General features: G+C 39.4%; 1 protein-coding gene across 2 annotated transcripts; it reads left to right on the top strand.

Moving 5' to 3' along the window:
- The first annotated feature begins 457 nt into the window (after window positions 1-457).
- Window positions 458-22,069, top strand: BEND6 (BEN domain containing 6). Of its 2 annotated transcripts, none has more exons than XM_050894756.1 (9): window positions 458-559; window positions 10,711-10,939; window positions 11,046-11,191; window positions 11,705-11,803; window positions 12,171-12,348; window positions 13,807-14,024; window positions 15,349-15,541; window positions 17,395-17,533; window positions 20,036-22,069. In XM_050894756.1, exons 2-9 carry the CDS (start codon window positions 10,744-10,746, stop codon window positions 20,301-20,303), a joined length of 1,437 nt encoding a protein of 478 aa, XP_050750713.1. In that variant the 5' UTR covers window positions 458-559; window positions 10,711-10,743; the 3' UTR covers window positions 20,304-22,069. The 2 variants fall into 2 exon arrangements, with proteins under 2 accessions (XP_050750713.1, XP_050750714.1); XM_050894757.1 differs by having other exon boundaries at window positions 19,636-20,097.
- The last annotated feature ends 639 nt before the right edge of the window (window positions 22,070-22,708 follow it).

Below are 22,708 nucleotides of genomic sequence, written 5' to 3'. Positions count from 1 at the left end.
TATTTTGCCAAAAGGGTATAATAAATTTCATGACAATTGCTGAATTATTTTTTTTCAAATGCAAAAGAGAGTAGTTTAGTACAAGAAATGCTGACGTGTGATTTTTCAGAGAGCTACTGCTCCAGGCTTCTCAGTGAACTGTCTCGCATGTACACCAAACTGCTGCTATGGCTTTCTTTATATTCATTACTGCTCTGTGTTTGTTAAATGCTGCGGGGTTTGGTAGTGTGGTTAAAATATTACTTCCATGGTGAATAAAGTTTAAGTTGCTGAAGTTATTTCACATTAAAAATAAGCAAACTGTATGTGGGTAACTTTTTTTTTCCCCCAGATAGTAATAAAGATAAATTAAAAGAAGTTTTATATGTATAGCATTTTTAATGTAAGCTTCTTTACAGAATGTTTTTCAGGGAACTTTTCATAAATCTTAAGGATGATAAACAGAGAAGAGAAAAGGAATGAAGAGAGAAGGTTAAAACAAAACCTCTCAGCTGAGATTTGACCTCAGAAGGAGAATCCTGGAGGTGAAGCTATTTCAGAGAAGAGGAAGTAAAAGAAGGTAACAAAGTCTTGAGACTAGCTGGGACAAGAGTGTGTGGAAGGGCAGGGGAGGTCAGAAAACAGATCTAAGTTGTTGAGAAGCTGAATTAAGTCCAGAAGGGTTTTATAATATAAGGCGGCAGCTGTCGACCCTGAAATAAATAAGGGGTACTGCTGCCGTTTCAGAGTACGCACGATGTGGCCGCACTTTTGCGGAGATGTGAGAAGGTGGGAGGTAGCGTCCTGCAGATGCTTGTTTTGGTGGGGATCATGGGGAAACAGAGCAGCGACAGTGTCACGGGCATAGCTGAAGTTTTCGGCAGCAGGCTTGGGAGCAGCCTTTTACTTGAGCAACGCTGAGGGAGGAGGTGGTGATAAGTGCTTGGGCACAGGGATGAAAAAGGAAAGTTCTGCTTCAGAGACTCCACAGAAAAGAGGCAACCAGCAAACATTTGCAGTGGAAAGGGGCAGGACAGGAGGATGTTTCTCCAGTTGCAGTCACTCTTGAATGCAGTTGTTTACCTGTTTTCCCAAGTTGTGTGAGGGAGGGGAACAGCATGGAAATTATGTCAAACTTCTGCAGTTTAATGGAAGAGTTGAGCAGGGAATGTTTTGTAGCAGCAGCAGCCCCCTCCTGCAGGGAGACAAGGCAGTGTTGACCTAAAATATTCTTTCAGCCAGTCTCTCATGATAACCTGTTCTGACTTAGCCGTCTTGCCCAGCAAGGCTGAAGGCAGAGATACTTTCTTCCCTTACCCTGTATGCAGAATTGCAGTACAATCTATGGACTAGTACATATTCCTTGATAATTTACATGAGGTTCAGCAACGCTTTTTAAAAGAAACAAAAATCCTAGCTGAGTACCATGGGTTAGGCTGAAAGGAGGACAAAAAAATTGCAAAAAGAAAATATGGTGGTATTTTGAGTGGAGAAACCATGTCTGCAGAGATCTGCTGACCTCCCCCAATGTGAGCTGTGGGATTCAAGGGCACTCCACAACTCTGCAAAGGCACCTCTCTGCTCCTACAGATTCAGGCCTTGTGGACCTCATTTTGCAATTAGAAGACTCCCTGTATCAGTGAGCCGAAAGAAAAAGGTCACATGCCAGATCTGGTGATGTGGACATAAGAACAGGAGATGATACATGATATGATTTCAGAAGAGTTGCTGAGTAAGTGAAAGGGTAAGATCATTTCCTTTCACTGGTATGTAGGAATGCTTTAAGGACTGTGTTTCTACTAATTAATTAAGTAAAATATTCTGCTTAAATGACTACTTAACTGGTTAGAAGGGTTCTCTAATCATCTAATACTCTTAACAAAATATTTGGGTTTTTTCTAATCAAACAGGAACCAAAGTAAATACAGTAAAAACCAAAGAAGCAAGCAAAGTAAATACAGAACGTATCATAGTATCTGAGTATTATCAACTTAATGCAATGAAATAATTGACTTTTCCCCCCTCAATATTCTACTTCACGGGTTACATGGCTGTCCTCAGTATGCTTCCTAGCAGTTTAAGCATGATGCATGAGAAGATGTTGTGGGAGTTTCTGGTAGATGATTAAACCTTATAAAACACATTCTTCAGCTGAAAGAATAACAATTTCCAGGTTCATATAGGCATCACATTTCAAAAAAATCTGTTACGTGAAATGATATGTTCTAAATTCAGCAAGGTTATTGCAAATCTTTGTTCTGCAAAACTTGTTGTTTGCTCCATATAGTGCTTTGTATGATTGGAAGGCACACCAGCATTAGTTAATTCTCACAATATCCTTTAAATTAGGTAAATACGTATTATTATTTCAGATCCTTTGAGAAGAGAAGCTAAATTGTAAAGCTTGTATGATTTACCCAAGACCAAACTGTGTGATTCCAGTGCTACAGACTAGACCCCTCCATGACTGAAACATTTTGCTGTCTGCAGGTGTCTTAGATGACCACGTAAAACCAAATTCCTACCTGCTTTATATATGTAGAGGTAATTGTCCTTATTTTGCAGGTTCATCGACTCACACAACTTGCATGTTTTGATTCCCTCTGTTTATTAGACTGAATGTAAATTGAATGGAGTATGAGCCATGCAGTTGTGCACTCACGGCTTACAGTGTTGTTGGAAAAACGCTGGCAGGAATTCTGTGGGCATAAATTGACTTTGCAGACAGAGAGGCTGATCTTGAGCCTAGATGGAAATATACTGCTAAAGCTCCTATGGCTTTTTTTTTTTTATTATTACAGCAGTGGTATGCCCCTTTGTCCTTGGTTAAAATTTGCTCTGTATTCATTTTTGGCAGTGTTTAATGTAGCAGTTGTCAATCTGAATGTGGCCTTGCATCCCAGAGGGAATTGCCCTTCATTAGTATTTTATGTATATAATTGGAAGTTGTTTAAGGATTGTTTCAGACCGATATACAACACTGGTCGTTCAGCTCTTATATTAATTTATAAAGTTAGGTTGAACTACATACACTAACAAGACATTTTACAGGAGGGGAAAAAATATCTCTAATAAGGTTTGCGGTTGTTATACTTGCAGGGAAGATGCCTTTCTGTCAATTCTCCTAAGTGCATGCAGAACTACTCTTAGTTGCAGTAATATTCCCTGGAGTAAGAGGACAACGTATATGTCTCTTGTTCTAGCTCAAGACCTTTAATAGTAATCCACTTTTTTTTTTTTTTTTTTTTAAACTGGAGAACATCAAGTTCATTCCCTCCTACCAACATGCTGCAAAAACAGAGCAATTGAGGAAGAGCTTTGGAGTAAAAGGGCAGGCACTTGGAGTATTAACCAGGCATGACTTCCAATCTGTCATCACTCACGTACGACAGCCAATAAAGACATATGAGTAGAGACAGTTAAGATGCCGCTAGATTATTAAATACTGACCAGAGCTCAAGCCTGGAATTTCCTAGCTGCTATTTCACTTCTGTGCTCTTAGAGTTGAAGGGAGAATGTCACCAATAGTAATGCTTTGGGGCAGTACAGCTTATCGAAAGATATAAGATAGCTTATGCCACCTTATAAAAAGAGTAAGATGCATCCTTTTATGAACTCTCACACCAGGTTATCAGTGGGTTTGAACAAGTCCAATTTGAAAGTACATTAGTTGCATATGGAAAGTATTTTTTCAGCCTTTTAGGAAAAGGGTATTTGACTGCTTGGGCTGTTGCATAGAGCAAGTGCACAGTTTTTGCACCTCAGCACAGATTTGCATGTGGTCAGACTCTCCCTAACGATGTTGCCTTCCCACAAACATCTTTAGACAAAGTAAGTGAATACATCACTGGTCTTTAACCTTTATAATTTGGGAGCTGTTAAGATGTGTTGTGTTGAATTACCCAAGCCAGATCTAGAATGAGTACGGCCAAGTGTTGGACTCCACAAAGCCATGCTGACTTGTTTCTCCTCCCAGGCTACTTACTGCTTCTAAGAGTTTGGATATATTAACCTGCATGGAAAGAGCTTTCATGTGACTATTCAAATTCCTGTAGCTTAGCTATCTCATCCAGTTCAATAAATAAACTGATTTTTATTGGTCTGTATATTAATACATTTTGTTGAGCATGGCATTTGTGAACAAGCAAATCAAAGTGGGTATTAGTTTTCCATCTGTCAGCTGTGAAATAGCTGTTTAATAAAGATACTAATCTGTGATGTAGAATTAAGGTAACTTCCTGTGTCTTGTTATTTGGCATCTTGTTATCTTTAGGGGGGTCTTTCACTGCGCGTGGGATTAAAATACAGATAAATAAATGTATGTGGTTTATAGGCATGTGAGGTATCTAAGCTCCTATTTAAACTCAGTTCAATCTTTGGGGCCCATAGAACAATTTGATTCCCTGAATTTATGTGTTTAGTGCCATTTGAGGTGCCTATAGTAACCACCCTCATGAGCCTGGAAAAGGGTCTAGGCCCTATGCGAGAGAAGTGCCCATCAGAAGAGGCAGTTGGAGGCCAGGCGTAATAATTTATGGTATCTAAGATTGCACCATGCGTTTCTTTTTAGGCAACTGAATTGAGCCCTAGAGCATTTGAAATAAGCTGAATTGCTCTCCAGGGAGCTTTAATTGTGTTCAATAGGGACTTGACTCTTAGGACTGTTGGAGTTGCTCAAGGCTGAGACATCTCCAAAGGGATGGCCGTTGTGATAAAAGACCTGTGGGAGATTTGCACTTCCGGAGTAGCAGCTGAAGGCCAAGCAGAATACCAGTGGACACTGGCGCTAGACACCTACGTTTAGGGAGCCAAATTGATCCCTAGATGTGCAGTGATTACAGTGATAACTTAGATACCTGGTGGACCAGTGACACCTAAATGTAAGCATCTTAATCTAGAACTGAATCCTGTACTGAAAGCCCAATAATGATGCTAGGTTGCTATCTTGAAATTTATTCAAATTAATGCCATGTTTCACTGTTAGTTGAATAAATTATTAGTTAGAACAAAAGTTTAGTACTTCTAGACATACTAAATATACCCGCTTAATAAATTCATTATTCATCTTTTCCTATCACTCAGTATTACAAACAAAATTAATGGTTTGATGCAAAAATCAGAGCTTTTCCAATAAACTTCAAGCTTTTGATTTAAGCCACAGTCCTACAAAGGGCTTTAGCATATTTAGGTATTAATGTTATTTTATAGCACTTCTAGGTTGCTAAAACTCACAGCATGGAGGGCACTACTGTGGAAAAATAATAATGGCTTCATGAATTCCTTGGGCAACTCAAATGGATTTTAGCGTGTGGGACAGGGTATAGGCCAAATCCTGCGTATAATCCTGTGGACTGTAAATGCTGCTGAGGCTTTGAAGTCAACGAGATGATCAGCCTAAGTAAAGCCAGAACATGTTGCTTTACCATGAATAGCATCACTTTTTAGAAAAGTGTCTCAGATTATTTCATAGCTAGTCACGCCAGGACAGCAGTCTACAGTCATGAAGTGAGCTGTTGGATATCAGTAATAAAAATCATGTAGTTTTATCCTTCCTGTGGAAGACAAGTGGGATCATTTCTGTGCATTTGTAGTCTTGAAAGTTGCAGTAATGTTCCGATAGATGCTCCCGCCAGATTTCCAGCTGAATTAGGAACACAGAGATACTGATGATTCTGGAAAATCTGTACTCTGTATTTCTCAGCTGAGAGCAGCAGATTTGTGCTTTTAACTCCTATTTTCCCATAAAATGACTAAGATATCACACTGTAAATCTTTTGAGCAGTAACAACACTTCTGCGTTCTTCTGACAATGCCTAATTAGTAAATCTTACACTGGTTTCAGGGGAATAAGATTAGAACCCACAACAAGGCATGTAACATATTTAAATATGGTCATGTTTTCCATCATACACTTGCTACAGAGAACTGGGAATTTTGAGAATTCAGTGCAGCCCAAGAGTTTTACACCAACATTGTATTTAATGTCCTGACAAGTTCAACATAAAATGCCACAGTCTAAGACAAACCAAATCTGTGACTACCACTCATTATGCTGAATTGGAAATAAATAGTTTTGAATGAGGTAGATGAATTTCTAGCCCAGTAAAGGTTGTTTCTTGTTTTTTTCCAAGGAAAACTGGGATTACTGAAGGCTGAACTTAGAGGGTAGATAATATCAAATGTTCATACTTTATTATGGATCTGTGTTGCACGGTTGCAGTACAGTTTCTTGTTTTGCTGAAATCAGTGGCAAAGCCCTGTTTTAAGCCGTGGCAGAATCAGACCCATTGAGTGGGCATACAATCTCATGTTGTAAATTTGTAATGCTTTACATTGCATTTACTGAAAGGAAAGAGAAATGATGATCTCAGCATGCCATCTGCCAATTCTCCGGCTGAATGGAACAGACTATGTCAGTGAAAGGGTGAGATATGTCTTTAAATTACTTTTGTGGGTTTTTTTTTTTTTGTTGTGGCTTTTTGGGTTGCTTAGTAACAATATTCTGTGTGCAAATTTGTAGCATCTGTGCAGAATGTGAGGTGTTAACATGTTTGTAAAAATTAAGAGTCCAATGAATGTTTCCTCTGCAGAGCTTTAAAATTAAGTGGCTCCTTCCTTTTTTTCCCCCCTTCTACAAATTAACTGCTTTTAGAAAGACAGATTTGTGTATTAGAACGAAAAATCATAAATTTGCATTTCAGTACTTCTCAAATAAGCAGCTAGTGTTTTCAAATGGATAATGTAGCAGAATTAAGTAACTTGCAAAACATAAGTGGCTTTCAAAGGTCATAAAGTTCTGTCTCTGTGGTTAGTAGCTGCACACAGGGTAATGTCTGTGAACGATTATATATCTTCCAATTAAACCACTGAACAAAGCACTCGGTGTCAGAAATCTTACTTGATGACTTGCAGAACTGTGTTAGAAAGATTTAAAACAGGGAACCAGATACGCTTTAACAGACTTCATACTCCATCCTTTTGGCTTTCTATAGCAGGTCTACTGGAATCTATCCTACTATTCAAAATCTATTCAAAAATAGAAAAAGCTAATATAGGATGGGTTGGACCAAGCCAGCTTCTATAAGGAGACATACCTACTCCTGTATAGTCACTGAATAGTCAGCGGAGAGAAATAGGCTCTCCCAGACAGTAAGTCATCTGCTGTCTTTTAGATACGTGTCTTAGGGCGAGATGAATCACCTCTCTGCGGTGACTGAGCAAAACGTGGCTAGACAACCTCTCACTTTTAAGGCAGTAAAAGTTTGGTAAGATTAATCCCACTCCCCAAGATTTTTTTTTTCCCTGATGATACAGTATATTTTGCCTTTGATCGGTTTTGGCAAATAAAACATTTTAGAGGGAGGCATCTGCAGCAGTCCTGACTCAAACAATGTTCACATTGACTCCAGTAGGAGAACAGGGTGAGAAAACACTGCAGGACTTCTCTTCAAGGAAGTGTTTTACTGTTCCTTTTCCTCATTAGAGACATTTTGTTCTACCTTTCCATTCCCTTTAATCACTGGCTAGAGACGATGCCAGCAGACAGTTAGGTATTATCCCCAGGGCCCATGGATTGTCACAATAAATTCTGTGAGAAGACATAGTTTGATTAATGTCTACTGCAGGAGCTGAAGCCATAGCTCCATAACTGAAAAATACTAACAATCAACTACTGCACTCTGTTCCTTTTATTTGGCAATGTAATAATTTCATCATTTTATCTGTAATGCAAGCAGTTGAGCTGATGCCCAGCAGAGCCACAGCAGAGGAGAGGGGACCTGGCCAGTCGCTGCTGCTGCCCCACAACTGCTTTCCTGCCTTGGCCTCTTCAAAAGCAGCAGGAGCAACAGGACTGAGCACAAGCCTCGGAAAGCTGCCGGGAGGCTTTCGGACTCCTGCTGGGAGCTAAAGGAGTGGATCGACCCTATCCCTCCTCCATGACTGTGAAATCCATTCCTTATTTCTCTCAGCATCCTATGCAGCTTGTATTTTAACTTGGCAGCTGTTAAAACTCTTGGTGAAATCAGTTTAGCTGTTTACTAGTACACCCTCCCACCACCGGCAAGAATCTTGACAGCTCAAAAGAACTTTATAGGTAATGCAGACAAATTGCTGAGCTCCAAGTCCTGCCATGCCCATGGTAAAAACTGTCCCTAGCTTTCAGTGGCTGGATGGATTTTTGTGGATCCAGGTGCTTCTCTGGTGTAAAGACTGTGTAAGGGATTTTGCCGGCCATCGCCTTCACAGTGTCTACCAGTGGCACCAGGCTGCTGTCATGGGCTCCAAACATCCAGAAGTCCACATGTCCAGTGACTTCATTAAGCTGTAGAACACGTACACAAGTCTGACACCTTCCAAAAGCTGTCGGACTTGCTACTGATGTGCTCGGTCAGCACAGTGTGTATGTGAATAGCCCCTGTGCCGGGGGGAATATCACTTACCCTCCATGTTGTGAACAGCTTGTGTATTCAGTGCATCTCTGGAAATTCCGGGCTGGCTTGCTAACCCTGGAAAAGCGCAGACCACAAGAATGTCCCACGCCCCAGAGAATATTTGTCTCAATACAAAATGAGAGACAATGAGAGACTGTTAAGAGGACTACAGGGAAACATTAAAAAAAAATACAGAAGTCAGTCAATGAGCTGTTAGCCTTAGCACACTGGCAGCTCTAACTTTGCTGCAACTCTGTTGATCTTATGTGGGCTTTTAGGAGGGTAATGAGGTAGCTCGCAACTGCCAAGGGCCAAGGAGGGGAAAGCTCAAAGTACTTCATTTGAGAATCGAAGAACTGAGTGATGGGGATTGCTGTGCTGGGTTCGTCAGAGGTAGAAGTTAACATCTTTGTGCCAGATTAGAAATGTTAAGCTGACGGGGGTATATACTCAAAAGCATTTTGAAAAAAAGGAAGAATACTGATGCCTAATGTGATTCCATACACCAGCTGTTTTAAATGTGGCATATTGTTGTTTGGACAAACATGCCATTTCATTTTGGACCTCACCTATCCCTAGTGAGGTCAGTGCTGAAACTTTTCTTCCTTTGGGTTCTGCTTTGTCTATATGTTTATTCATTTGAATGATCCCTATCTGTGGTATGAGGATCCACTCAGCATGGATCGGTGGCAGAATGAGGCCTCTGGTGATTCATGCTAGGCATAGATATTCAGGCTGCTTCCTCTCCAGAATTTACATGGGATGGATGTTTCCTGATCTTTCTAACTCTCTTTAATCAATGTGAATTCTTGCAAACACAGTCTCCTTTCTTCACCAGGGCAGTACTTAACAATCCTACTGCTATCACACTCAACACATTCTGCATAAAAGCATGATTTAATACTCTTTTTAATGGCAATTTCTTACACCACTTGCCTCATTGTATCAGTAAACATGTTGACAAGAGTGCAGCTGTCTTTCGCAAATTAACAAGTTCACCCCTGTGTGAAAAGCCAGCTCTGTTGAGGCATAGCACAGACACAGTGAATAGTGGTGAGCTGGGCTTCTGCAAATGAATTGACATTGCTTCTTAGAGCACTGCAGCCAGATTTTCTCACTTTGACATAACAGCCCTGCATAATTCTTTCCTAGCTCTGAGTTACCTTTTTGACAGCCTCTGCATGAGGCACTAGATTTGCTTCCGACTGATTGAGGCCAAGTAAATTGCAAATCATGCTGTCACATCTGGAAATTCGTGAGTTTTCAGCTCTGTCAAAGTACTTCACCTCTATGAACTGACAGGCTAAACCATGTGTTTGTTGGAAAGAAGATCAAGGTTTGACAAAACTAGGTTTTCTGTTTATTGGTTTTATCTGATTTTATGATTTTAAAGCAGAAAATATCTTCTCCGAGTATAATGGAAACACTTAAATGAACCAGTTACATTTCCAGTAGAGTTTAATAATGTATGTTACATTTCACACTTTCGTGTAAGGCGTATCAGCTTAATTAGAAAAATAAAGCACACAGTATGACTTGTTCCCTTCTCCCAGTATAGAACTTCAGTGCTTTAAAAAGCCCAGAAATGGACCTTTGCTTTAAAAACACTGTTTTATGTAAGCAAAGGATTTAGCTGTATATTTGGGTTTGGGTTGTCCTTGTTGCCGTTATTCTTCATGAAGCAGCCCAGCTCTCTTCCAGTCCTCAGCCTGTCATTTCTTTTGTATGTCAAATTTTCCACTGCCAGAACGTGTCATCCCTCACCCAGTCAGTCGTCCTGGGTTGTTCTGGGTTGGTTTTCTGTGGCTGCAATTGTACATCTTGCTGCCCATGAGATGATTAATACAGCCCTGGAAGTCATGCATCCCTCTTGATAGCATGTATAGCTAGTACTTTCCTTCATTGTAGGGAAAGTTTTTATCACACCTGTATCTTTTAGTCAGAGGCTGGACTGAAAACTTTTGTTAGGCAAATGTAGTAGTAAGAGATCCCAGCCAGGAGACAGATTAGGCGTGGTAGTAATATGGAAGCAAGGGCTCTGTGAGTGAAAGCTGTTTTTGGTTCATAGTTTTGGAGGCAACTGTCTGATGTATATGTATTGAGCAGACCATCCCCCATCTTTCAGGGGAGATATAACACGCTGCTTGGCTAGTCTTCACTTCCTTTTCCAGGATATTTTCATACAAGGTAATTACCAATATTCAGGAATAGGAGGGTTGTTTGGGGCTTTTTAAAGTATTCTTGTAACATTCCTGTAGCATGACATGGTAACAGCTATTTTTCCTATGACATCCTGCAGGCAGTGTCTGTGTGACAAGAAAACCACTTAACAATGAAAAAATTTACACTGTTTGATTTTGTAAATGATAATTCACTGCAAATTGGAGAGACTTCATGGATACAGGACCTTCCCAGTGATGACAATGAACTAGAAAGACTTCTGAAACCAAATGAGCACGTGCTAGTAAACTGGCCTGTGGGAGAAAGAAAGACAGAAAAGCACCTGGTGAAAGTTGTGTACATGAGTGGTGAGTGCAGTTCCAGAGCCTTTGTCTGACAGGAAATTTTAATCTAGTTGTAAGGTATTGCTGCTTGATTTTCTGTGCTGTGGCCTTTTTTTTCCCATCACTTCAGATGACCCCCAAGAGCTGGTGGAAATGATGCAAAAGATATTACGAGCAGATGAAATTACAAAAATACAAGTCCTTGGAAAAGGCAAGAGGAAGAGGATAGAAATGATATTCTCAGAAAGTGAGGACAGTGACCTGGATAAAGAACAGGTGAGTTTCTGTCTTTATGTGCCTCATACCGGTAGGCCCATAACGGAATGAAATAGACTATAACTGTTGATTCTTCACAATATAATACACAAAATATGTATAGTAAAGGTAGGAATACCTTTACTATTCTTCACATGGTACCTCAGCACAATAACCTGTCAGAGTAATTAGGCCAACAGATTTTGTCCCTTGCTATTTAAAGAGAAAAGTGTTATTCAAGACTTGGAAGTTCTGTAGCTCCATTACATTTTCTCCCATGAGACAGAAATCTGACCACTGCATAAGAAAGGGAAGGGACCAGGTTTTCTGAGCTTTGCATGGTGCTGAGATCTGCAGTGACAAAATGTAGGGAAAAAAACCATAAATCTTAATAAAAAGTTACAAACATATTTTTCAAACATACTAACCAAGAATGTCAAGTGCACAGCGAATAAAAGCTTATGGTATACTATCAGATACTGTAATGAAAGGCTCTATAGGAATGCAAAGGCACTATTATGCTCTTGCTTACAGGGGAAGATGATGAAACATATAAAAAGAAAGAAATCATTGCAGGCATCTGCTCCTGCCAACCTCCTGAGTCAACTTGAAACATCTTTAATTAACAAACAGGTAAACATCTCATCTTCAGCAATTTTAATGTATTAAGCAAAAGCAAACTGAAATGTATTTGTTTAGGGGGTGTAAGACTTTTGTTTTAGTGAAGTTAATGGCTCTAAAAGACACTACCTTTGGTGAATGGAGAATGGAGAGAGAAGTACCTAACAGTTACGTATTATACTGACATTTCATTTTTAGTTTTAATAGGAATGGTAATAGCAATGTTCAGTAACAGCTATTATTAAAATGCGCTGAGTCTGTTTATACATTCTGTGTATAAAGAGAATATTCTGATTTAGCCAGATATTTTAATGTTAGTTTTAATGCTTTAATTTTATGTTGTTGTTGCTCTAGATATCATGGTTTTATTTTTTTTCAGAGAGAACCATATTCAGGAAGCAACTTTCTGTACAGTGAAAGCAGCAGTGATGATGAAGAGCCTTTATTTCAACTATCCAAGGTAGAACTGTGTGCCAAAATAAAAAGTCTCAAGAGGAAGCTGACAGACACCATGAGAGAAAACTGCCGCCTACGGCAGTCCCTGGTGATGCTTCAAGGTAAAGTCAGGGGAAGTATTTTGATGAAGAGGAAAGCCTGAAGGTCATGAAAATCTTGATTTATAAGAGGCCATTTGGATGGGAATTATGGATGCTCAAGCACCTCACACGATCAAGGCCTACCATTAGCATCAAAGTCTTTGATACATGGCAACATTTAATTCCAGCACCACTTAGAAAAAACTGTCTTATACCAAGGCCAGGCAATCACAGAGTTAGAAATGGAAAAATCTGTCTAAATCCTGTCAGTTGTTCCCAAGAGAACCCTTCTGTATGCTGTGCATAACCATTGACTAAGCTCAAACACTCCACTGACCAGTCCAACTAACTTTATTTATTAGCAATCTTTCTCAATCTACTGAAATTTTATTTATTCTGGAATGATTTAATTTCTAATTACTTTGGTAATTCCTCATTATTGATAATCTGGGTTAGTTCCAGGTGCAACAAATTTAGTCCTTTCCCAGAGGTGAACCATTTTGTTCTTTTATAAATGAATCCTTCATCACTTAGTGATCATCTCTGAAGCCCCTCTTACTTGTCCCTGTCCCTTCCTCGGGGGCAGCCAAGACTGAATCCAAAATTTCAAAACATTAGTGAATGAATAAGGTTTAAAGAGGATTTGCTCCTTCCCTTGCCAGCTACATCATACCATCCCTAGACAGCCTAGTATATTTTTTTTTATTGTCATATGATTTTGCAAGTACTTATCAGTTTCATTGCCCACCTGATTCCATTGCATGTGTTATTCATCTTGGTTTGAATCCTTCATCTCCACCTTTTTGAATATTATTTTTAAACATTTTGTTAGTGTCTGACAACTTTTCTTACATATTTAGGTCCCTTTGCCTTGCATCTTAAGCACTTTGATTAGTCTTTTACAGTATTTTCTATAATTTAGTGATTCTGTATCTATCTTCATCCCTTGCATCCTTTTTGCTCTGAATTGATTCTTCTTAATGGACTCAATAAAAGATTATATTTGAAAATAAATAGTACTTGGAGAAAAGGTTATTTAAAAGAGATTCTCTACAGATTAAAAAAGAGGAAAAAAAAGTCTATGCAGTCTATGTAACTTCTTTGAAGCAAAAAAAAAAAATCAGACATAACATTACTTAGTCCGTATTCAATAGCTTTACAGACTTGTAGAGATTTTGAGATAGCAAAAAGAGAAATAGCCTGCTTATTGCCATGATGGGCGTAAACTAATGGTTCCTCTTAGCCTTGCAGAGAACTGATCTATCCTATTCTAGAAACAGAGGCCAAATCTTCATGGGTGGGGACAGCAGAATGGCAGGAAAACATTTGAGAGAATAGGAAAAACGTATGTTAAAGTGTCTTTGCTGACTACTTTGACTCTTTTGCATTGTGGCAGGAATCTAATTGCAAAAATATACGTGCTTATGCAATTAAAAGCTTCAGTTACTATTTTACCCCTCGCTTTCCATTTGATTTCAGTGTTGCCACAGGCAGTCACCCATTTTGAGGAACTGGTAGGGATGGCTGAAGCACTGCTCAAAGGGGGAGTGACATCATCTACGTCCAGTCTGCATTCACATGCTGTTTGGAAAGCATCTAACAATCCATTAGCAGATTCATATGCAGCTATGCATAGTAACGCCAGTTCACCAATAATGTTGAATGTGGAAGATGAGGAGCAACAGACCGAAAAACAGGTCAGTTAAAAGGCAATTTCAGGCATAAAAACTGAAACTTTATACAGTACAAACTTTACTGTTATAACAAAAATAAAAAATAAGCATCAGTAAAAATCATTTTATTATCGTTCAGTTGATGACGTGACTAACGAGCTCCTTTTGTGCAGAAGGCTCTTTCCATGAGAAACACTAGACTTAATTCAGTGTGCTGGTACACTCTCAAACTGGCTTTGACTTTGGTGGCTTTGCACATCTGTGACTAAGGGCAGAATGTGGATGCATGAAGAAAATACTGAGATCCAGGGCTAACTTCCAGCCTAATGTTTTGGATGCCAAAGGGGAATGGTAGTGTTTCAGACATAATCTAAGAAAAATACCAGCAGCCTGTTTAAACTGTTAATAAGTAAATGGAGAATGGTATGTTTCTGCTTTTTTCCAGACAGTGGCCAGCAGTTAAGTAGAAACAGATATATAGATAGATACTGAGTAAAGATGTTCCCCTATTCTCTGTAATTATAACAGAGCATGATTGAGAAATCTGAGGCACGGAGGCTGTACATGAAAAATATAAAGACGCAACCAAAAGAATAATTCTAGCTTCTGAATTCACAATTTACATAAACATTCTTGTGCACTGAGTCATGCCAGTTGGTGGAAGTCATTCTCATGTGTTGTCATGGGGTCCTAAAAACCGAAGAAATCTATTAAGAATTATCAAGGTATGATGTCTTGACTGAATATTGCAATACACAAAATCTGACCTTACGTCTCCAAAGAAATAAGAAGACCTAATTTTCTACGCACCTAGCCTTATTTAATAGAGGTAGCTCAAAATCGCCCATTAGGAGAGTTCAAATACTTAGGCTGTACAATTGCTGTGTGTAGAAGTCACTCTCAAAGCCCAGGACCAGATGTCACAGTTCTTAGGGCATGTCTGCTCGGAGGCAGGAATATTAGCTTGGGCATAGTGCCATGCTCCTGAGGCTGTACAGAATCCACGCCAGGACTGGACCACAGCCAGCCTGCATGGAGTGCAAGCAGGATTTAGATATGTCTGAACATGTCCTGTCTCCACTACTGAGTAATAAGGATCGCTTGGTGAAGTGTTTGCTTAGTCTGCCCCACACTTGCTTCTGAAAAAAGAAATCAACCTGCACATATAGTTCCAAACGTTGAGTGGTATGCAAGTCTAGCGTTGATCTCAAGCACACAGTTTGCAGAGATTACTTTTGAAATTGTGGTTTAAAAAAAGAAAATTTAAAAAAAATATTTCAGAGGTAATACTATATAATATTTCTAGAGAACTGCAATAGTTATGCCTATGACCAATTTTGTTTTCCAGTTCAAGATCGAAAAGTGGCAGATTGCACTTTGTAACAAGAGCAAACCTCAAAAGTTTATAAATGACCTGATGCAAGCACTTTATACACATGAATACATGGCTACACACAGCCTGACAGGTGCAAAGTCCTCCTCTTCAAAGGATAAAGCGGCAAAACCAGCTATGAATCAGAATGAAGTTCAGGAAATCATAGGTGATGACTTGTTAACATTACTCAATGTAGCACTGACTTGACAGAGGGCTTTCTCTGAGGGAGGGGCTGTAATGCTTAACAGCTGGTCTACTCAGGTGATGTGCTGGCTCCTATTTCCTTCTTCGGCTACATACTTTTTTAAACCATCTGTTATACATACTGTCAGTGAAATGCTAAGCAGTAGTATTTCTATTGTGTGAATTTTGTGGGTTTTATTTAAGTGGCTACTCAGGCACAGTGATAATTGTAAATTTTTTTAGCCTTTGAAAGGTTAATCTACAACAGTCAAACTTGGAGCATGGTGATAACGGATAAGGGAAAGCAAAGAGAGGATACACTTGGATCAAATTTAAAATTCTGTCTGCTATATTCTGAAATTAGTGAATGTTATGAATTCTGACATTTTAAATAGTGCTGGAGGCAAAATGAGACAGTAAGTATAGTAGACAGGAACAGTGATCAGAGGAGCAAACAAAATTTGTTTTATGCTGAGGTTTAAGGCAGAAGATGTTTGGTGCATAGGAAAGAGAATCATTTCAGATGGAAGTAGCAGCTTTAAAGAAAATAGTATTTTGTGAGCACATGAAGCCTGATTTTTATTGGATTCACACCTGTAGCTTAATACTTGAACAACATAGCCTAAATTCCTGTACTAGAGTTCTTCCCCCATTGCCATTCCTTTGGACTTGCCCAGTTCTCTCAGTTCCCTTCCCAGCTTAGCTCCAGTTCCTGTACCTTGGTCCAGTTTTGTTGAAGTCGGCAAGCAGTTTCAAAAGTTATCAGTTGCAGAAACCTCTTTTCCTTAAGAACCTAGCTAGAGAAAAAGGCCCAAAGTCAACAGAGAGAAAAGGAAAGGGTGTGTAACATGGTGTTTTTAGAGGCGGTAAGATGAGACAATTTCAGAATGATGTATGAGAAAAATTAAAAAGATTTAATGGGATGAGAAGAATGGTTGGACTTGATTATCTTAATGGTCTTTTCCAACCTAAATGATTTTATGATTCTAAGAGCTACTAGTGACTTTTCTAAAGGTAGATTCTGGGGAAGGGTCTAGGCAAAACTGAAAAAGGAAGCAGGGAAGATAATCAGGACATGGAATACAGCATGCTGCAGAGAATTCAGTGACAAAGGGGAGCCTATAGAGAAGTCAAAGAAGTCTGTTAAGTGAAATGAGAACACTCCTGAATTCAAATAGAAAAGTGTCAACATTATACAAGAGAAAAAGAAAAATAAGCAGGAAGCTTGGGAGTTCTAGGATTGTAGAAAATGAGTTAGTAGATCAGATTATTTAAAGAAGATAGAAACTGTAAGACTTCAAAATGAAATGAAAGGGGGGGAAAAAAATCAAGGGAAGGGAAGATGATGGAGAAGAGGGGAGCAGGAATCACATTCCTGACGTTGAGTCCTGTTAGTATTGCATTCAAAAAAGTTAGCCAGGCAAAACAGAAGAGAAATTTTTAGGGAAAGAGACATCACCTGCAAATTAAAATTAATGAACAAAAACTGTAAGATTCAGAGGCATGAGGACTGACAAGGATAGGAAAACAACTCTCTGATCAAGAACAGAACAAAGGAGAGAGGATGAGCAAACACAAATCACTCGCTACAGGAAGCCCTTGTGGCCCTGGAGTTCCCTTTGAGTCTGCCAAGAGTAGGCACAGCAATATGGAAAGCACAGAGAAAAGCAAGAGCTGGCACATGTAAAATCTATGAAGTAGTGTGTGAAGACAGCGTAGTAACTAGAGCTGAAGCTGAAGTAGCTGGAAATTTCAAAGATGCAAGAAATGCATTTTAGATCACACATCTGTTGTTTCCCTGATTTGGAGGCCTCATATTGTCTCTCTATTTTGCAGGAATCACAAAACAGTTGTTTCCAAACACAGATGATGCTTTAATTAGGCGAATGATGGGACAAAAACTGAACAATTGCACCAAAAAGCCAATTTTAAGCAAAGATCTTAACTCAGGTGCTTTTCAGAAGCATAGCTTTTGGTAAGTCTTAAAAAAAAAAATTGTAGCCTGCAATGTGTAATTCCATATATTAACCTGTCGTAACAAAATCTAAAAGCAATCTTAAAATTACCATGAAGATACGTGTTCATATATGCATTGCCAAGTAGGTAAATATTTTCATAACCTTGTACAAAAAGTAAGTAATACAGAAGCAGTCCAGCTTAACATTGCAGCACAAAAAAAGTTGTTCATTCTAGACAAAGCAGCACAAGACTATTAAATTACAGGAAGAGAATACAGAAGTAAACACTTGGAGTTACTTTGATCAATATGTCTATTTTAGATTTGGCATTATTTACTTTTCTTACTATTCTCTGTAGGCTCTCCAGAGAGCAGTCAATTCCATTTTCATGTCACCTGTTGTGCCTCAATTAACCCACAAGTAAAGATAAGGAAAATTACACCTTTTTTGTACCTACTGATAAAAGTACTGTAGGAAAGCTAAATAAGCAATCTTTTACTGCCAGAAGAGTCTAAATTATTGGGGCAGAGGAATTATTTAATAACATCTTGCTTATTATGGGCATTCTTACCTTGTGAACAAGACTAGGCTAAAATTGCTGAACGCATCCCTATCGTCGGTGAAGTCAGCTATTTGCATAGTACTGTTTCCACATATACCGAATGTACGTATCACAGAATAGTTGAGGTTGGGAGCGACCTCTGTAGATTGGCTAGTCCAACCCCCACTGCTCAAAGCAGGGTCACCTAGACCAGGTTGCTCAGAGCCACATACAGTTCGGTTGAGTATCTCCAAGGATGGAGACTCCACAACCTCTCTGGGCAACCTGTGCCAGTGCTCGGTCACCCTCACAGTGAAAAAGTGTTTCCTGATGTTCAGACGGCACCTCCTGTGTTTCAGTTTCTGCCCATTGCCTCTGGTTCTGCCACTGGGCACCGCTGAGAAGAGGCTCCATCTTTTTTACACCCTCCCATCAGATATTAATACACATAGATAAAATCCACTTGAGCCTTCTTGAGGCTAAACAGTCCCAGCTCTCTCAGCCTCTCCTCTGGAACCAGAAAGGAGATTAAAATCAGTGAGACAGGGAGAACAGATTTGTCCTTACTTAGACTTTCCATACTGAAGTAATATTTTACTTCTTCCTAGTTCAGTTATCTTGTGCATGTTTTAAAATCCATATTTGCAACTGTAAGACACTTCATAACAAAAAAAAAAAAAAACAAACCAACCACCCCAAGATATTTGACTATGTTACAACACAATTGTTTGAAAAGTAGCAATGCTTTACTACTAAAATTCCTCTCTAAGCCACCTGGTAGTACTCCATGGACCACCAGTGGTCTATGAATTACTACTTGAGAAATACTCAGATAATATCTATTGGAAGAATCCACATACACAGGTTTTCCCATCTGGAAACAATAAACAAATGCACCAGCCTGGCTAAAATACAGTTTACTACGTTAATGCTTCTCTCCTAGAGATGAGAAGGCTTCGTAAAACAAAGATCCTCTGTATTTGTAACATACAGTGTGCATTGATTCACTGTAGTATTCTTCCTTGTCCTTGACACAGGTGGTAAAAATAACAGCATAGAAACACAAACTCTGTCTTCTTTGAAAATATTAAATCTTAAATATTTTATATTTTAAATCTTTATCTTCATCAGATGAATCCATAAGTTTTGCTAATTCCTGAGTCTTCTCATGTACAGACACAGTATTCCTGAAGCCTTGATGCATCTTGAGCTGGCACTATAACAATTCTGCATTGTTTTTTAATACTGCCTATAGACCTTTCAGTTTAAACTTGGTATCTCAAAAATGTCTTTATGTCTGTTACTAATAAGTGCTTATGTAAAATCCAGTCCAACATCCATTGAAACCAATGCAGATATTGCCTGCATAGTCTCTCTTGAATGGATGCTTATTAGAATGCATTTATAATGGATTCATTTTACATCTGTTCAGAATTTCCTCACTGTAAAAGCATTTAAGCACCTTGTAAGTAATCAAGATAACGGTGGTGATTCATTTAATTCAGATGACACAAGTTTTCTCTGTAAGAAAATCAGGAGACTTTAGAAGTGCTCATAATCTCACTGTTACTCCTTCAGTTCACCTTCCAGCAATGAAGTACAGAGGGGTCAAGAGAAAATCCTGTTGTGCAGTACCTTTAGTAACAACTTACACACAAGTTACTAACTTTTAAAATCGGTGATACTGCAGTTTCGATCTCCTCTGTTGCTGCTGCTCCTTCCTTGCCCACCTCCTCCGCCTTTCTCCAGAATACAATTACAATTCAAGTGAAGGAATTTGGAGTCAAATCCAACGAGACAGACAAGTCACCATCTCAGATCCGTAAGTCTGAGGTGAAACAAGGAAAAGGGGAATGTGTCAATGAAGAAAACTAGTTAACTAACTAATAAACAAACTCTGCTGCTCGGAAACTAAGAACAGTAGTAATTGCACATTTAATGTTAATATCTCAAGCTTAGTTATAAATTGTCTCAACAGTGGTTCAACAGCTGCTCCTCAGGGCATCATCTCTTCGGCTGTTCCTCCCAGTACACAAGACCAGCAGGATGATGATTCACCAGCTGCTAATGCACAAATTCAGCAAAGTGACAGCCATCTGACTCCTCCACCTCCCACCCCACAAGGTCCGCAGGAGTGTTTCAAGCCCACTTCTTCCAAGGTGGAGTCTCATCTCGCCAGAAGCTCACCAGCGCCCTCTCCCAACCAGGGCTGCGGACAGGATCTCAGGAATTCAGACAAGGAATAACAGAAGGTATTTCATACCAGTTCAAATTCTCAATGGAGACTGAGGAGTAGTATAAAATTAAAAAGGAAATAATATCTAAATGGGCCTAGCAACAGTGGACAGAGATACTGCAAGCAGAATAGAAGCCTGAGAACCATTTTCTCAAACAAATTAAAATCCCACAGCCTAGAAAAAAATGAAGGCATATTAATATCTTTGGCTTTAAGATATTGTTCAATATATGCATGTTATGCAGTAATTAAAAAAATATAAACTTGTTCTGAAGAATATAAGTAGAGTTCCCCATAGTTAGAAAAAAACATTATTTAAAGTAATACCAAAAGAATGTATAAGAGGAACCTTAATCCCCTTGCTTTCACCTTGACGGCTGCTGGAAAACCGCTTTACCGATCACAGAAAGCTATTGCATATTAATACAAAAAAGATATAGAGGTATGAAAAGAGAACAGAAAAATTTCCTAGTGAAATGAAGACTATGGCCAGCACAGGGTTAGAAAGCACAGGGCCAGATGAGCAGAAAGAAGAAATAAAATAGATATTTAAGGGTGCTGTTAACTTGGAAAGAAGAAAACATTCTTAGGGCAATGAAACTGCAGCTCTCAAGATATCTGCAGGAAAGAATCAGCTCATTTTTAACCTCTGAAAGTTGGAAAGGCAATGAAATAAGCCACGTTCCCTCTTGGCTCAGGGAAGAGTCCTCCAGGATAGCCTGTTTGATTGTGGAGGCTGTGGCTTCTCTCATAGGCCTTCTGCTGCTGGTACTCTGGTGGTTTGGCAGCTCTCACTCTCTCTTCTTCCCTGAACATCAGGCCCATAGGATAAGGGTGCCTGATCCCTCCAGTTGGGAAATGGAGGACAATCTCTTGGAAGTGACCAGTAAAGGGCGGAGTTGCCAGCCTCTACTCCCCGCATTTCAATTTTGGTATGCTACCTCTTGCTTTGAGAGAGGGGGGACAGATAGAGCATTCCTCATGGCACTGGGACCAGAAAAATCCCAGTAACTGGGCAGTTCCTGTTGAGATCTGACACCACTTGGCCCAGGGAGCAGCTGGCAGTCACACACCCTGTAATTGCCTGAGGAGGAGGAGGGAAGGCACATTTTTTTCCTCACTGACTGATTCCAGGTTTACAGGAATACCTGTAGCATGGGAAGGAGAGAACACCTGGATTATAGCTTTCGTCCTTGAGTGTATTTCTCCCAGAACAGAGAGTACTAATAGTTAAACCTATTTCATATGTGGCAAACAAGCAACTAAGGAATCAAGATGAAAAAAAAAAAAACAACCACATAAAGTTGAACAAATCTAGCTTGATTTGAGGAGGATTTCTATAACTCAGGAGATCTGAGATAAAATTACAGAAATAAATTAGAAATAGTATTAAGGTGAATGCTGAGAAAAAAATCTGAAGATAAGGTTAGCAGCCAAATACCTCTAACGGGAAATGCTGCAAACCTAACTGTACTAGAACAATGCACTAATAAAATGCACTGTGGAGAAGACTTTTGTGTGGGCTGGGGTATGAATTAAGTGATCTGCTACCCTTTTTCATCTCTCATGTCTATCAGTTCCTTGTAGATAGGATCAGGATGAAAGCAGGTATGAAATATGATGTAAGTTCTATCTCATGTTATTAACTACCATCTATAAAATGTAACAGAAGAATGTTTGCTATTATGTACATTTTGTATATGTATGTACAGCATATAAGAATGTATATAGTTAATCATATTTTTGAAGCAACTTTCTATCAAATAAAATGAAACATTACTATGTCTTAGTTCTATTTTATTGTCCTTACTGTCTTCTGGGCCTTTTCTTACATCAGGCTCTGTTGTACACTCTAACATGTAAGACTGGGGTTTTTTTCTCTCGCTTGCTTTTTTTTTTTCTCTTTTTCTTTAATAACTGTTCTGAAGCCAGCTTCTGTAAAGCTCCTAATTTTTAGCTGGGGAAGGGGTTGGCCCACCTTACAAGGGCTCTCTAACCTTGAAGTTGTCACAGCTGGTATTGCACAGCTGCAGCTGTTCTGCTGTTCGGGATGTGTAGAAGCACTTAGGCAGGTACATGGAGCCAAACACGAGCGGCTGCTCTCCCTGTCGCTGGTGCAGCACCGCAGATCACGCTGTACTGTGTGCTTTTCTATTCTGCTGACTTGGTAAGTTGTCAAAGGAAAACCAGTGGGGCTGGCAGCTCACCACAAAGAGTAAAGGAGGATTTTCACAGTAGGGTGAAGGGCCTGCTCCCAGGCATGGACCAGGGAGAGAGAGGGGTGTTCTGGACAAAAAGAATAACATAGAGAAGTAGACATTTCAATGTTTTACCAAAGGGTAAAGAGGGAGCAAGCTGCAAAGAGCCAGTCCCTTCCTCTCTCCTAAAGTATAGGACTGATGTTATCCCACTGGA

Source organism: Gymnogyps californianus, chromosome 3 (genome assembly GCF_018139145.2).
Source record: "Gymnogyps californianus isolate 813 chromosome 3, ASM1813914v2, whole genome shotgun sequence".
Lineage (NCBI taxonomy): Eukaryota > Metazoa > Chordata > Aves > Accipitriformes > Cathartidae > Gymnogyps > Gymnogyps californianus.
This window is presented reverse-complemented; position numbering and strand designations above follow the sequence as displayed.